This window comes from Macaca nemestrina, chromosome 19, assembly GCF_043159975.1.
Source record: "Macaca nemestrina isolate mMacNem1 chromosome 19, mMacNem.hap1, whole genome shotgun sequence".
NCBI classification, from domain to species: domain Eukaryota; kingdom Metazoa; phylum Chordata; class Mammalia; order Primates; family Cercopithecidae; genus Macaca; species Macaca nemestrina.
In genome coordinates, this window is record NC_092143.1 from 82,103,764 (window position 1) to 82,119,655 (window position 15,892).

General features: G+C 41.3%; 1 protein-coding gene across 15 annotated transcripts in view; it reads left to right on the forward strand.

Annotated features, from left to right (window-relative positions):
- LOC105478913 (piezo type mechanosensitive ion channel component 2) overlaps positions 1–15,892 on the forward strand; it is a 475,658-nt gene that overhangs the window by 270,286 nt on the left and 189,480 nt on the right. For all 15 annotated transcript variants that reach the window (XR_985592.3, XR_011617161.1, XM_011736634.2 and 12 more), the window contains 2 exons: positions 11,709–11,919; positions 13,308–13,521. Coding sequence is in view for 13 of the 15 variants with exons in the window: in XM_011736634.2 (XP_011734936.1) it covers positions 11,709–11,919; positions 13,308–13,521 (425 nt within the window). In the remaining 2 variants the exon portion in view is untranslated. The remainder of the gene's footprint in view (positions 1–11,708; positions 11,920–13,307; positions 13,522–15,892) is intronic.

Here is a 15,892-nt window from a genome sequence, read left to right on the forward strand (position 1 = left end):
CACCTTGCTTATCAATATTCTGCTATTTTTAAGGCAAATGTTAAAATGATGCTTGGTGTAACAGTAATTATAGTAAAGTCAAAGTCGCTACTAGCCGCTTACATCTTACTTTCAAGACTTGATACCGTAAGGCATGCATTAGCGTCCTAAAAATGGAAGGGTGCATTTTCTTCTTGTTGATATTACAATTGTAAGACAGAGATTTAAATTTTGACTGTTTTTTACATTTACAGTTTGAAAATGACTTTATTTAAATAATCTTTACCAAAATTTGCCTAAGTTTGGGGAAAGTAAACCAGTAACTCAGATTCTTCAGTTTGGGTATTTTTTATTTTTATTATTTATAAAGGCAAGTTTTTTTTTTGTTTGTTTGTTTTTTTTTTTTTTTTAACTTAAGTTCTGGGATACATGTGCAGAAAGTGCAGGTTTGTTACATAGATATACATGTGCCATGGTGCTTTGCTGGAACCAACAACCCGTCATCCAGATTTCAAGCCCTGCATGCATTTTTATTCTCATAAATAGTAGCTATAGAAGGAGGGGAAAGGATAATTATTGAAAATTGAGTGGACTTAGCAGTCAGACATGGAGGCCGCCTAGTATATGATGCTGAGACAATTGTTTATTCTCTTTCTTCTTCTACAAAAGAGAGACACTAATACTATATCACCTAGTAGTTGTGAATGCTAAATAAAATTTCTTAAAAAAAGCACCTGCCACAGTGCCTGCTCATTTTGCTTGCTTAGATAAATTGCTATTTGCTCTGCTCATTTTGTCCTTCTCCAATCTGAGAGGTAGTAGAGCAATTTCAAATTCCAATGTTCCTCTTATAATTATTGAAACTTAAGTGGGAAGATATTTTGACGCCAACCCACTCAGTAAAAGAATCTCTTCTGTGCCATTCATAACGGATAGTCATGAATGGTTTGTTTTAAGAAGAAAAAGCTTCTTATAAAAAGAACTTATGTGACCAAGGACAAATGCTGTTTGCCATAGGACTAAGAAAGCCTACGCTGATCAACAAAAAGCGTGGCTGTGAAGTGCCATACATCTGATGAAGAAAAGAACACAATGCGGTCACATGGGTTAATTCTAAAGTCACATTTTCTTCCTGATTTCAGTTTTCAGCGATAGATTTAGGATACTTCACTTCCATTTGAAATTTGCTTGAATATGTAAGCCTTATGTATTATTAATCACATTATTTAAAGATAACAATAAGATGGACAGATACTCTAAACATTGTTTATTAGGGACATTGAAAATACTAAATGTCATAATAACAGCATTATTTTCCTTCTCAGTTACATTTGTTTGGGGCTATTTTAGATAAATGATTTTATTCTTTTGTCACGTTCCAGCCCATCAGGTAGCCCAGGAGGAACAGGGGGATGGGTGAATCTTCTGAGATTAATTCACAACGAAAAATTGCTTCCATGTGACAATCTGGACTTGAATCTGAAAGGAATAAAAGTACCTGGCCAAAATCAGCAGGGGATTTATTTTATTTTTGACACCACAACATATTTCCTGCTGCTTATAAATCTTGGAGTTTGTACTCTGGAATGTTTGGTTTTTAAGGATACTGAAAGAACAGAGTTTGCTGGCATTATTTCTTCTTTCATTTATCTCAATGGAGAAATGGCAGGATTAATCCACTGGTGCCTGTAAGAATTCCTTTTCAAAAGCAGTGTTGTTTTAAAGCAGCAACTAATCCCTGGGGAAGACTTTTGGGTCTTCTGTAATCTTCACTGATTTGATAAGGCTCGAGTTTGGTGTTTTAAAGGTGTTCACAAATCCAAGGCTTCCCCATAAAACTCCCAGTGGAAGTGGAGATGGCAGTGCAGTGGGAGCCTGTGCCTTGCTCCTGCATTTTACTGAGAGCCGACTTCAGCAAGGAAACCCTTCTCCTGAAATGTCATCAAAGGTTATTTCTCAACTGACACATTTGTGGTCTTGTCCATTTGTTCATTTTAATTCAGAAGCAGATCTATAAATCAATCATAACTGGGAGAAAGATTCCTGATCTGAAATCTTAAATAAGAAGAGTTGTATTATGAAGATTAAATTGAGTAGAAAAGAGTTATTTACATAATAAAACAATATATCATTTCATCAAACTGACATTATCTTGTATAATCCTATACTTACAACTTTTTCTAGCTATTACATGAGATTTGAGGCCTTATTTTTTAAATAGTATTTTAATGTATTATTAAGCCAAATTTCTGAGAAGTCAAATGCTTGTTCAAATAGGAACCGCAGTCGTGACTTAGCCTGTGTAAAGAGGTATCTTCTTAATAGACTGACAAGTCAGATATGAAGGATAAAAGTAATATTTCATTATAAGTCATCCCCATCTGCTAAAAATTCAGGGATGCAACATTAAGTCCTGCTGATGTTATTTGGAAATTTATTCTGAACCCTGAAAGATTTTGCACCCTGCTTTCTAATTCCTAGTGTCCATTAGCCTGTCACAGCATCTGCATTCTAGCACATGACATGACCAAATGGGCTGTGCTTCAAGTCTCAACTCAGGTTAAGTTGCTGTGTTTTTTAAAGAGCAAGAGACAAAGAAGGAGAGAAATCAATCGTTTTATTGTCTTCTAATTAGGCTTTCAACATCTGCTCAGTTCTAGCCTGAGATTTAGTCCAAAGTCTCCAGCTTTAAATTTTCTGGATCCTGTTTCTTCAAGCACACAGACATGATCATTTGAAACATGGAACCATTCAGAATGGTAAGAAGCTGAACGGCTGCCCAGTTGCCTTGCAAACTTTGCACTTCATGACTTAGTGTGAATGAAAAGCCTTCTTTGTGGTTGTCCTAAAGGCTGTCACTGCCACTCTTAGTGGTAAAGTGGGTGACTCCCTTTGCTGGTCCTTAAGGTCACTTTCAGAAACTGGGCAAAACTTCCTGTCATACATACCTCAAAATGCCAGACACTTGGTCTGTCTTCTTGGGGTAAAACACATTCACAATTTGGACAAAGCTTTTAATCCTAGTAGTTTCAGATGCCATTAGTTTAAACAGAAGAGATGATTTTTTTATTGGAGGAAGTCATGGATCTATTTATTGTCTTCTGGAAAGTTTTGGTATTTATCACAGGCTAGTTACCTTTGAGTCCATGACAGACTTTATTCCCCCAGAGTCTTCCAGCCACATCCCTGGTCACCAGGTGAGAGCATGGATGCCCACTCATCCTGTCCTCTCATACCAGCACACCTGTGGATTAGGCCCTTGGGACAGTCAGTGAGAGCCACCTTCATTGCATAGAAAGGCGGCCAAACATGGTGGCTCACACCTAAAATTCCAGCACTTTGGGAGGCCAAGGTGGGCAGATCACGAGGTCAGGATATCGAGACCATCCTGGTTAACATAGTGAAACCCTGTCTCCTGTCTCTACTAAAAATACAAAAAATTAGCCAGGTGTGGTGGCATGCGCCTTTGGTCTCACCTACTCAGGAGGCTGAGGCAGGAGATTCGCTTGAACCTGGGAGGCAGAGGTTGCCAGTGAGCCGAGGTCGCACCATTGCACTCCATCCTGGGTGAGACAGAGTGGGACTCTGTCTCAAAAAAAAAAAAAAAAAAAAGGCAGGGATATTATTGTTGACAATATGTTCATTGAGTGGACATTGCCTAGCATGGACTCGAATATACAACTCATAATAAAAATGATTTAAAGAATTAGCAAAGAGGAAATCAACTAAAGTATCTTTAAACTGTTAAAACGAAATGATTCCAGATTAATCTTCATTTTTATTTTGCCCATTTGTTAATTAATTTAGCAACATTGAACAGCATGTACCTCTTCTCTGCCTTTTTCAAAGAATCAAAGCTCCAAAAATGCCTTTCACCTTTAACAATCTTTTTAGATCAATATTTTTACAACTTATTGGAATATGTTGTTCTGTCTTTGCAGCATTTGATAGGTAATTTCATGCATTTGAATTGCAAATAACCACAAATACCCACATGAGAAACTTGTGTGAGGCAATTGCAGAGCCCCTGTGTCCCTTTCTTGGGGGTAGAGTAGGGCTGAGATGAGAGGAACCACAGTCCCACCCCTCATGCCATCTGTCCCAACTCCAGAGAACCTGCATCACTCAAGGAATCCCAGTCACCTCTTTGTACTTCTTTCCTCCTTTAAATTGTAAATACCCTCGAAATAGAATTTTCACCCACTTTATGTAAATAAGTTCCCCATATTGCTTTGAAAATATTGGTCATATGTCTGGGAGCAGGAGACACAGCTCCTTCCCCTACCTCCACTCCTCCTTCCCACTGACTTCCTCATCAAGGTTAATAGAAGCTCCATCTATCCAGATGCTCGAGTCAGAAACACTGATGTGACATGGATTTCTTGGGGCCTTTGTCTGTCACTACCAATAAATCTTTTGAATTCTACCTTCAAATTCTGTCTGAAATCAGTCCACTTTTCTCTGCTCACTGCCACAATCCTCACCAAGCAGCCACTGCCTCTCAGCTAGGCCTGAAAATATGTTCTAAATGGATCTCCCCACTTCCAGCTTCCCTTCTTACCCTATCCAATTGATACTGCACACAGCATCTGGATTATTCTTGTAAAATTAAAATTAAATTATACCACTTCCCTAGGTAAAACACTTCTTTGGTTTCCCTTTAACCTAGAATAAAATTCAGTCTCTTGACCTTGATGCTCATGCCTCTGCATGGTTTGGCCACATCCTACCTTCATGTCCTCACCCTGTGCTTTTGCCCCACTCCCTCACTGTGCAGTACCCACCCTGCCCTTCTCTCTGTGTCTGGATGGGGTAAGCTGTCTTCCTGCTGGATCTCTTCCAGGCAGTTCATTCTCATGTAGATGTCTTCTCACTCTTGTCCTTCTGGACTCTGCTGTACTGTTTGCTCTTGTGCGGATGCTTTTCTCCCCACTCCTGTCTTTCTGGGGCTCTGCTATGTAGTTCACTCTTGTGCAAATGCTCTTCTCCCCACTCTTGTCTTTCTGAGGTTCTGCTCTGCAGTTCACTCTTGCGTGGATGCTCTTCTCCCCACTCTTGTCCTTCTGGGGCTGTGCTGTGTACTTCACTCTTGCACAGATGCTCTTCTCATTCTTGTCCTTCCGAGGTTCTGCTGTTCAGTTTATTCCTGAACAGCAGATACTCTTCTCCATCTTGTCTTTCTGGAGCTCTGCTGTGTAGTTTGCCCTTGCATGGATGCTCTTGTCCCCACTCTTGCCCTTCTGGGGCTTTGCCAGGGCACACTGATATGTAGGTGAACCGTTGTTGATTGACCATTTCTTCGTAGGGCTTCAGAGAAGGATGCTTTTTTTTAAATCTATGGGCATCTTTATTTATTCAGTATATCTTTACCGAGAGCCTACTATGTGCCAGGATAAGCAAAAACTAATATTTAACAGGAAATATTTTTTGTTAATATTTAATCCATTTAATTTAAAGGACAGCTGACAAAAAGGACAGTTTGTCCTTCCCTGTCCTTTATTAAACTTCCATTGCTTTGTAGATGGTGGTTGAAAGCAACATCTACGCACTCACTTTTCCAAATGAAATAGGGACTGCTTAAGCTGATCTTATGAGTTTGGAAAAATAATCTTCCCAAAACAAATCTAGCAGCAGAATAAAATATTTGCTTTATCCATTAAATGCTATCACGTTAGGCTTGCATAAGGTACACAATAGCATTCAAACACATCTATCTTTTTTTCTCTCGCTTCTTCCTTTCACAAGGGAACCCTGGGGATGAAATTCGTCTTCTGCAGTGAGTCACAACTCTTGTCTTCTCCTTCCTCTGGCTCTTGTATTGAGATGAACCCATTCTGTTAAAATAAATTGTTAACTTTTAATAATAAACAATGAACAAACAACTGATGACACTTCAGAAAAATGCTCCTTTTGCCTCCCAGATCTTTTGACTCATTATATGTGACTTTGATACACTTCTATAGAAATGTTTTTAAAAGCTTGGTTTTAACCACGAAGAAGAAAAAAAAATGGATTAAGCTGCACGAAAAGCTCTGCTCTGACGTCCAAAGCTTGACTGAAACCTAAAGGAGGTTCCAGAGATAATTTACTTCAATCTATTTTCCACATAAGGGGGTCTGCTAGGATATGATTCAAACAAAATATTTTCAGATTATGCCTATTCAGCTGAGCCCCTGTGGAGAATTCATTGATCAGTGGTTGCCAATGTCAGCCAGGGCATGGATTCTGCAGGGGCTGCTTTAGATCACCCCAGAGAGTACTTTTATCATACGGATTCCTGGAATTCATTCCCATAATTTCTGATTTAGTAAGTTTGAGGTTGAGCCTGGTCATCTGCCCTCTTAAAGGTCGTCAGGTAATCCTTAGGATTTATTCCAACCCAGTTGGATTTTTACAGTGCTTGGGAGTAATGAAACATGGATGTTTGGGTCCTACCAAAAGTGATTTATTGTGTTTTCTTTGTCCAAAATTGAGTGGAAATCGTGGCGGATGCTATGGCTTAACGGAACCAGTGCTGCCGTAGAGTGAGAGGGTGTTGTGGGATGAGATGCAGAGATACAAAGCTTTAGATCCCGTCTCATTGTGGGATGAGAGCTTTGTGTTTAGGCCCTTATTCAGGGCCCTCACAGAGAAGAGGCTGGCCTTGTATAAAGTTGATTCCGTAGTACCTAGAGCTTCCTTATGTGCCATGAGAGAGCCTACACTAATACGTGTTATCAAATGTTGAAATCAGTAACTTTTATCTATCATGTTTTCCAGTATTCTATTATTTTTATTTTATTTTATTTTATTTTTTTGAGATTGAGTCTCATTCTGTCGCCTAGGCTGGAGTGCAGCAGAGCGATCTCAGCTCACTGCAACCTCCACCACCTGGGTTCCAGTGATTCTCTTGCCTCAGCCTCCTGAGTAGCTAGGATTACAAGCGTGCGCCACCATGCCCAGCTAATTTTTGTATTTTTAGTAGAGACAAGAGTTTCACCAAGTTGTCCATGCTGGTCTTGAACTCCTAACTTCAGGTGATCCACCCGCCTCGGCCTCCCAAGGTGCTGGGATTATGGCATGAACCACTGTGCCTGCCCAACTATTTTGAAATATACATTAATAACTACAGTCACCAGGCAGTACAATAGATCCCCCAAAATCGTTCTTCATGTCTAAGTGAAATTTTGTACCCTTTGAATCAGCATCTCTCCTTTCCAGGTCCCCGGCCTCCTTCCCCAGCCTCTGGTAACTACTGCTCTACCCTCTACTTCTATCAGTGCAACTTCTTTAGATTCCACGTATAAGTGAGATCATGCCATATTTGTCTTTCTGTGCCTGACTTATTTCAATTAGCATATTCTTCTTTAGATTTATGCATGTTGTTGCAAATAACAAGATTTCCTGTTGAAATCATAAACTTTTAAAGAGGCGAGATAAACGACTTAAATGTCTTTAAATAAGTTTTAGATTTTGACATAGTCAATAATCTGTGTAATCATTTATTTGACTTTTTAAACTGTAAAGAGTTTATTTTGTCTTCAGTTTCTAAGATGACTCAGGAACCAGGGAAGTTAAATCTTTATTTACAGCCTTTCCTCCTCCTTAGCGTCAAGGCCAGATTGAAGTTTTGTTCCACTGCAGGGACAGCTTACAGCTCCAGCAAGCAAGACTGCCTGTTAGTAAACCGGCGAGAGTGAGTCCATTCTCTTTCAGAGGTTCAGTGTTTATACTTCAGCAGACTTGGGGGGAAAAAGCCTGCCTGTTAATAAGCCAGCCTGACATGACTAATGGCAGTTCTGGCCCTGACCTACCAGGACAGTAGGGGCTCACAGAGTCTAACCCGTCTCGCTCTTGGCTCTCAGCTTGGCAAATCTGAAAAGTATTTTCGACTGACAGCCCCAGGGATTTCTGTATAAAAATGCTGAAAAACCTAAAGTACAGTGGTAAGTTTATAAAAATCACAAAGGCCCAGTCCTTCCTAAGACAGGTCAGGGAAATGCATTTGTATAACCTCACAAAGGCATCTTGATCAGAGATTTCTATTTGATTTAATCTACATCCGTAGCAATTCTATAATTGAATAAGAACGCATTTATTATGAAAGTCACAAGTGTGTTTCTGACTGTGACCCAGGCGGCCCTGACTATGTTTTTCCTTTTGCTTCTTTTTCAAGTGCAGTGACTAAAGATTTTGGCCAAACTTCCTTCCTAGAGGGAGATTTTAATGGGTTGCTCACCTGTTGTGGTGGGGAAAGAAGCAACAGATGCCTGATGAGCAGGTCGTTTGTGTGTTGACGATGGTGTGGGTGTCCTGGCAATAGCTCCGGTGGGTGGATTTCTTTGTGGGGAGATGGAGTAAGCTGAATGGAAGAGCTGCCCTGGGCCGTAGGAGCTGGAGAGGGCATCCTAAGGGGTGGGAACAGTCTGTCCCACAGCAAAGAGGCAAAGAGAGCCTGTGGATTCCGGGTTCTGCTGGTCATTTCTTGCAAGGAATGCTGACAGGCAAGGAGATGGCATAGACCTGGGAAGGCAGAGTGGTCTCAGGGGCAGCAGCACCTGGAGGAGGGCCATCCTTGTATTCCCTCCAGGTAACCTCATCAGGCTACTGACCTTTAAACCATCATACGCTGGCGAATTCCAAAAAGCCCTCTTCAGCTCCCGCCCCTCTCCAACATTCCGGATTCCTATACTAGCTGTCTGCTGGATGCCTCCAAGAAGAATGCCTGAATGGGGTCTCCGAACTGAATTTTCAGAACAGAAATGTGGACTCTCAGTCTCCAGTCTGCCTCCCTCCTGTCTGTCCTCCCTAGACAAAGATAGAGGAGCCACCCTGACTATCATCTATCCCTCCTCCCCACTTTAAACTTTCTAGCTGGTCCTACTAATCCGACCTCCAAAACAGACTCCAAAGACAGGATTTTTACTTTAGCCCCACCTCTCCCTCCCCTGTCCTCCAGCACAGCCATCACCTCCCTGCTACTTCCTCCCTCTGCGCCGCCCCAGGAGCAACTAGAGTTATGTGACAAAGCAAATCATGTGTGCCTCTCATTAGATGGAGGGGCCGAAGATCAAAGACTGATTCGAGTAGGTTCAAGAGAAATTAGATATGGATGCATTTTTACTGTAAATGGAGTGGTGAGTCTAGCCCACTCTTCTGGAGTGTTTCACCTTAAGAGACAAATGTGGGTTGAAAGGGTGTGTTTCTTTAAGGTGAGACGGTAAGGCGCCTTTGCCTGTTAACAGGGGTGATCCAGCAGAAAGAAAGCACATTGTGATGCAGGAGAGAGACCCAGGGTGGCTGGGCTGTTCTCTCCCTGGTGTCCTCAGCAGATGGGATGCAGTCATCGTGGCTGGAGCACATGCAGCTTGTCTTGTTGCAGGAGGAAGGCAGAGTGTGTGCATGGCAGGCCTGCTGCAGTTGGGTGGTCTGATGTACTGGCTGGAGCTGGCAGCTCCTCTCTGGGAGCAGTAGAAAGCAAGGTCATCCTCTGAGAATGAGGTGGGAATTGTTCTCTAGGGAAGTGGAAGTGGCCACGGGCCTGGGGACACTTACCCTCTTTCTGCACATACCACCAAGCCTTGGACCAGCTCTTTCCTCCACCTGGAATGCACTTTGCCAGGACTTTCACAGGGCTGGTAACTTTGTGACATTCAGATCTTAGCTTAAATGTCACCTCCTCAGAGAGGCTTTCCTTAACCTCTGAATTGGAAACAGCCACCCAGTTAATCACTTTCACATCACCCTATTCCACCTCCCTGAATAGCATTCATTACTGTGAGATATTTAACTGGTTAATATTTTACTTGTTTACGTGTTTATTGCTATATCACTTCCTATAGATGCTAGGACACACTAGGCCCTGTATGGATAGAAAAATCTTATTGATTGAGCGTGAGATGTTCCTCTTGCTTCAGAAAAAAATATACAAATATGTCATGATGAAATACAGTGGAGTCAAGTTGAAGTGGCCCAGGATTAAATCCCTGTGTGTGTGTGTGTGTGTGTGTGTGTGTGTGTAGGTGGCTGGAGGGCTGGCTGGGTGCATCCTGTAGCCTTGGCTCATCAATAGTCAACTCCAGTCACTCACCATGTGTACTCTCCTGGGCACACGAAAGGCCTGAGTCCTGAAGGCCACTTTACGCTTAACTAGAACTTAGCACTGGCCCTCCAGTCCCTGCCTTCCTTCCATGAACTTGGTCATAGTAAAAGGTCAGACACCATCAGTGAGTATTAAGTAAATATCAGAACTAAATATATCAAAAAAGAACCATCAAAAATGGGAACATGGAGAGGCCAGACCCTACTCTTTAAGTCTTAAATAGATGCCTGAACTGGGCTTAACAATTCTTCTTAGCTTTGTGAGATTAAAGATATGAAGTCTGTCGGCCTAGGGAAAAATGCACACACTAAGTTTCATGCATCTCAAACAGACTCCTTTTGCCTTAGCGTGATGGTTTTATTTATGATTTCTTTTTTTCTTTTCTTTTCTTTTTTTTTTTTTTTGAGACGAAGTCTCGCCACGCAGGAGTGCAGTGGCACAATCTTGGTTCACTGCAACCTCCGCCTCCCAGGTTCAAGCGATTTTCTCCTGCCTCAGCCTCCTGAGTAGCTAGGACTACAGGCGCGTGCCACCATGTTCAGCTAATTTTTCGTATTTTTAGTAGAGACAAGGTTTCACCATGTTGGCCAGGATGGTCTTGATCTCTTGACCTCGTGATCCAGCTGCCTCAGCCTCTCAAAGTGCTGGGATTACAGGCGTGAGCCACCATACCCAGCCCCTTATTTATGATTTCTTAAGAAAAAGAAAAAGTTGTAACCCTTCTAGGGAAATATTCTAATTAGCCAAAAAATTTTTCCCATTTATTCTTTTTTTTTTTTTTTTTTTTTGTATTTTTAGTAGAGACAGGGTTTCACCGTGTTAGCCAGGATGGTCTCCATCACCTGGCCTCTTGATCCGCCTGCCTCGGCCTCCCAAAGTGCTGAGATTACAGGCGTGAGCCACCACGCCCAGCCTCCCATTTATTCTTTAAACGCAAAACGAACGAGCAAAAATGCCTTAGCATACCTAGTTTAAAATAATACATGGAAATATGCATATGTTCTGGTACATGTGTTAACTTCCTAAATCTCTGCTTAAAGCACTAAGGTGCCGAGCTGCCCAGGCTTGAACCAGCATATCATTCTCTAAAAGGATAAGATAGGAAGCAGCTCTATATGTAGCCAAGAAGCCCAGGACCACTCATTCTTCCATGGTCAGGAAATGTGGAAATAGCGAACAAAGATAAACTTAGAAAAAAAGCAATTTCCTAAGCACTGATTGTGCTCACGCTTTCAGTCAAAGCCGTGGATAGTTTTATCAAACTTCCTATCACCTTGTTGGCCAACTCTGTAAATTTGAAGATCCAAACCCAGATTGATCTAAACCAAACTTGTTAATAGATGTTTCAGACAGTTTCTTCTTTGCCTATAAAAAAAAATAAGCACAAATAGGGAACATGACATGTTATTAGGGACCCTATAATTGTGATGTTTCCTGTTTATGTTTACTTCTTCAAGAAAGATCACAGTTACTTGGGCTTATACAGGGATTATCAGAGACCTGAGGGGAATGAACTGGTTGTCTTCCTTTTTCTCCTGATCTGTGAAATTCACCACATTGATTGACCCATGAATTAGAAGCTCTGTAATCTGCTGGCTTGATAGGCAGGCTCCTGGACTTGAGTGTTTCCTGTTTGTCTTTTATTTAGGCTGGAGGAGAAAAAATTGATTCAGAAGAGGCACTGATCTACGAAGAGGATTTAGACGGAGGAGATGGTGTTGAAGGCGAGTTGGAAGAAAGCACGAGGTTAAAAATGTTCCGCAGGCTTGCCTGTGTGGCCTCTAAGCTCAAAGAGTTCATTGGCAACATGATCACCACTGCTGGGAAAGTGGTTGTTACCATCTTACTGGGCTCCTCGGGTGAGTGTCTCTCACACTGGCGGCACGTGGTAAAAGGCACAAGCAGTGCTTTGGTGATTGAGAGAAATGGTTGAAGAAGAAATGAAGGAAACGATCTGTTCCACCACACGAAAATAATAATTGTAGCTCTTGTAAAACTGGCCACATGTGCAAACCACACAAAATAATTTTTCCTGGTTAGTTCTAGTTTTGATGTTTTTAGATGGTTTCTGTTAACCTCTGCAAAATAATCTTTTTCTATGTATGCTAAGCGACTCCATTTTCTAGGTTTAGATTAGAATAACAACAATCCTGTTCCTTAGAGCTTTGGAATGGTGACCTGCTGCAATTAACAATGTGCGTGTTCCCATCACAAGCCATATTGTAGGTTCTGGAGGTCTGTCTGCTGACATGAGTCCATAGTCACCTTAATATAACTCTCCAGGATAGACTATTTTTCTTCCTAAGTTAGATTGTAATCTTCCAGCACAGACGCTCACTTCCTTTAAACTTTGGCGTTGGACCACTTATTCCATAATAATGTTATCTTGATCTTTTCCCTCCTTCCATTCCACTGCTTACCACTGCTCCGGAGCTACGGAAGGCATATTAGAGTAGACTCAAGCAAACTGCAAAGCTGCAGCAACTTAGCTGTTTTTTAATAGGGGGAAAAATGGGGGAAAAGACAGTAGAATTTCTCAAGAAATAAACCACAACATTTTAATGAGGAGTCATTTCAAAATGCCCAATAAAATAGTCTCCTTTTGCCTTAAGGTGCTGGCTTTATTTATGATTTCTTAAAAACCCTTTTAAAGGAGTTATTGGCCAGAAGCAGTGGCTCATGCCTGTAATCCCAGCCCTTTGGAAGGCCAAGGAGGGAGGATTACTTGAACCCAGGAGTTCAAGACCAACCTGGGCAATATGGCAAAACCCCATCTCTACAAAACATAAAATAAGCAGGGCACAGTGAGAGTTTAATTGGCCAGGACGTACTAGGTAACTAAAAAAAAAAGTAGTAAATTATTATAAAGAAAATGGTTTCAGGAAAGGTTGGAACAGACATACAGGTACATGAATTCTTGAAACTTTGGGAGAAGTAGAAAGATGGAAACAGGCAAGTAAATATGCAAATGCTACTGGTATGAAAAGTAGACATTTACTTAGTTCAAATGCCACAGGTGGAATTTTTTAAATCATCTGGTATATCTTTGTATTTATAGTTATCCTTTCATATATGACTTTTTCACAATAAATATAGCCTTAATTTTTATTATATAAATCAAATATGATTTTTAAAATACCTAAAAACACTTGAAGGAAATTCACATAATTTCAAATAGTTATATTCACTGAATGATAAATGAATTTCCAGTTCTACCTGACTTTGTGATTACGTTTCTTTTCCTTAGGTATGATGTTGCCGTCTTTGACATCATCTGTGTATTTTTTTGTATTTTTGGGTCTGTGCACCTGGTGGTCCTGGTGCCGGACGTTCGACCCATTGCTGTTCAGCTGCCTCTGTGTTCTGCTGGCTATTTTCACTGCTGGACATTTGATTGGACTTTATTTATACCAGTTCCAATTCTTTCAAGAAGCAGTTCCACCCAGTGACTACTACGCAAGGTAAGAGAAATCTTTATGGCATTTCAAGGAGAGGTTGTCCCCCCATGCCTTTGGGAACTTGGTTTGGCACTGTTAATTTACAGGGTTATTCTTGATGGCAGGCAATTGCTGTGTTAAGCAGATTCTGTGGGGGTCGGTGAGGCAGTCTAGCACTTTCATTGACACAGTCTGGAAGGAGGACAGTGGTCTCCTCAGATGGAGATGCTGCCGGGATGCAGGAGGACAGGGAGCTGTCATGTGCAGGAATGAAACAGACCCAGAGTCTCAGCCGGGGAAGAAGATCAGGAAGAACATTTTACACCGAATAACAGTAAGGATGTGCCACAGCATCCGGCTAGAAAGACATCTCACGGCCCGATATACGAGAACAAACTGAGCATCAGAAACAATAACTAATTGTAAAAAACTTAAAAATAAAAGTCCCAGCCTGGGCAACATGGTGAAACCCCGTATCTACAGAAAATTATCTGGGCAAGAGGGCACACACCTGTGGTCTCAGCTACTCAGGAGGCTGAGGTGGGAGGGTCACCTGAGCCTGGGAGGTCAAGTCTGCAGTGAGCCATGATCACACCACTGCACTCCCGCCTGGGTGAGAGTGAGCCCCTGTCTCCAAATAAATAAATAAGAAAATACATAAGTCTCCGGTATGAGAGAGAAAGGGAGAGAGAAACATCAAATACTTTGCTTCAATTGGAGATGAGTATTACACCAAATCCTTACTATGAAAATGAGAATTAAAGGTAAAGAATCCAGCATTTACTCTGACTTTTAATACGTCATTCTCAGTGAATGAGAGAAAATTCCTCCATGCAGGATGATGTTAGATAATGACAGGCAAAGGATTAACAGAATTAGAGAATTACTGTTCATCAATCCTTAATGATATGTTCTATTATGTCCACACCTGAAATAATTACTATAAAGGTTGTGGTGGTTGCACAATGACAAAGTAGAACCTTGTTGATGCTTGCTAATTGCAAAGAAAAAATAACATCTTTACAAGGTGTGATCAGTATCTTGAGGAATTGACTGAAATCAACGTTATCAAAAATGAGATAGCTCAACATTTCACACCTCTCAGTGTGATGCAACAGATGAAATATACAGCATCATATTGTTAAGACTTTTGACCTAACCTCCCATTTACAGAAAGTATAAAGGCTAGGAAACAGTTTAAATAGCTCCACAAGAAAACAATCAAAAGAATTCAAAATGTGGATTCTGCAAGGCAAATGAATGGGTCTTAAAAAAAAAAAAAAAAAATCAGCATGAAAAAGAAGTCTGCCTAGGGCGGGGTCGGTGGCTCACGCCTGTAATCCCAGCACTTTGGGAGGCTGAGGTGGGCGGATCACGAGGTGGGGAGATCAAGACCATCCTGGCTAACACGGTGAAACCCCATCTCTACTAAAAATACAAAAAATTAGCCGGGCATGGTGGTGGGCGCCTGTAGTCCCAGCTACTTGGGAGGCTGAGACAGGAGAATGGCGTGAACCCGGGAGGCGGAGCTTGCAGTGAGCCAAGCTCACCCCACTGCACTCCAGCCTGAGCAACAGAGCGACACTCCCTCTCAAAGACAAACAAACAAAAAAAAGTCTGCATAGAGAGTGGAGGCAGCAACTGTGTAGAGGAGAACAGTAGATACTTAAAAGTGTGTGAAACACAGCTGTAGATCAGATCCTGGTGCAACAACAAATTCTTAAAACGTATTTTGGGGGGTTCAATCAGAGAAATTTCAGTGTTCACTGGGTATTAATTGATACCATAGAATTATTGCTGATTTATTAGGTGTATGATGGTTTTGTGGGTAGACAGAAAAATGCTATTATTTTGGGAGATACATGGTGAGTTATTTAGAGATGTGCCATGATGTTTGCAACTTAAAAATGGTTTAACAACAAACATAATAGATTGATAGACACATGCATACATAGATATATACATAGGAATAGTTAACAGAGAGAAGACAAAATTATTTAAACTAGGTGATCAGTATAGGGTTATCCATTGTCCTATTTGAACTTTTCTTTGTGTAAGGAAAGGTTCATAATTGACAGTTCCAGAAAAAAGGGAACAGAAATAGTAATGTTAGCAGTGAAACATATCTGAGTCTCACAGCACCAAAGTATGTTGCTGGCAGCGAATTCCCATGGATCTGCTGCAGTTTCAATTTTTGCTTTCTTAGAAAAATGAATTCTACTGAGGTGCATAAGGCAGGAGAGACTGAGGCAAGTTTTGGAGCAGGAATGGGTGAAAATGTATTTAAAAGCTTTAGAGCAGGAATGAAAGGAAGTGAGGTCCACTTGGAAGCGGGCTAAGCAGGCGACCTGAGAGATCAAGTGCACAGTTCGACCTTTGACTGGGGTTTTATACA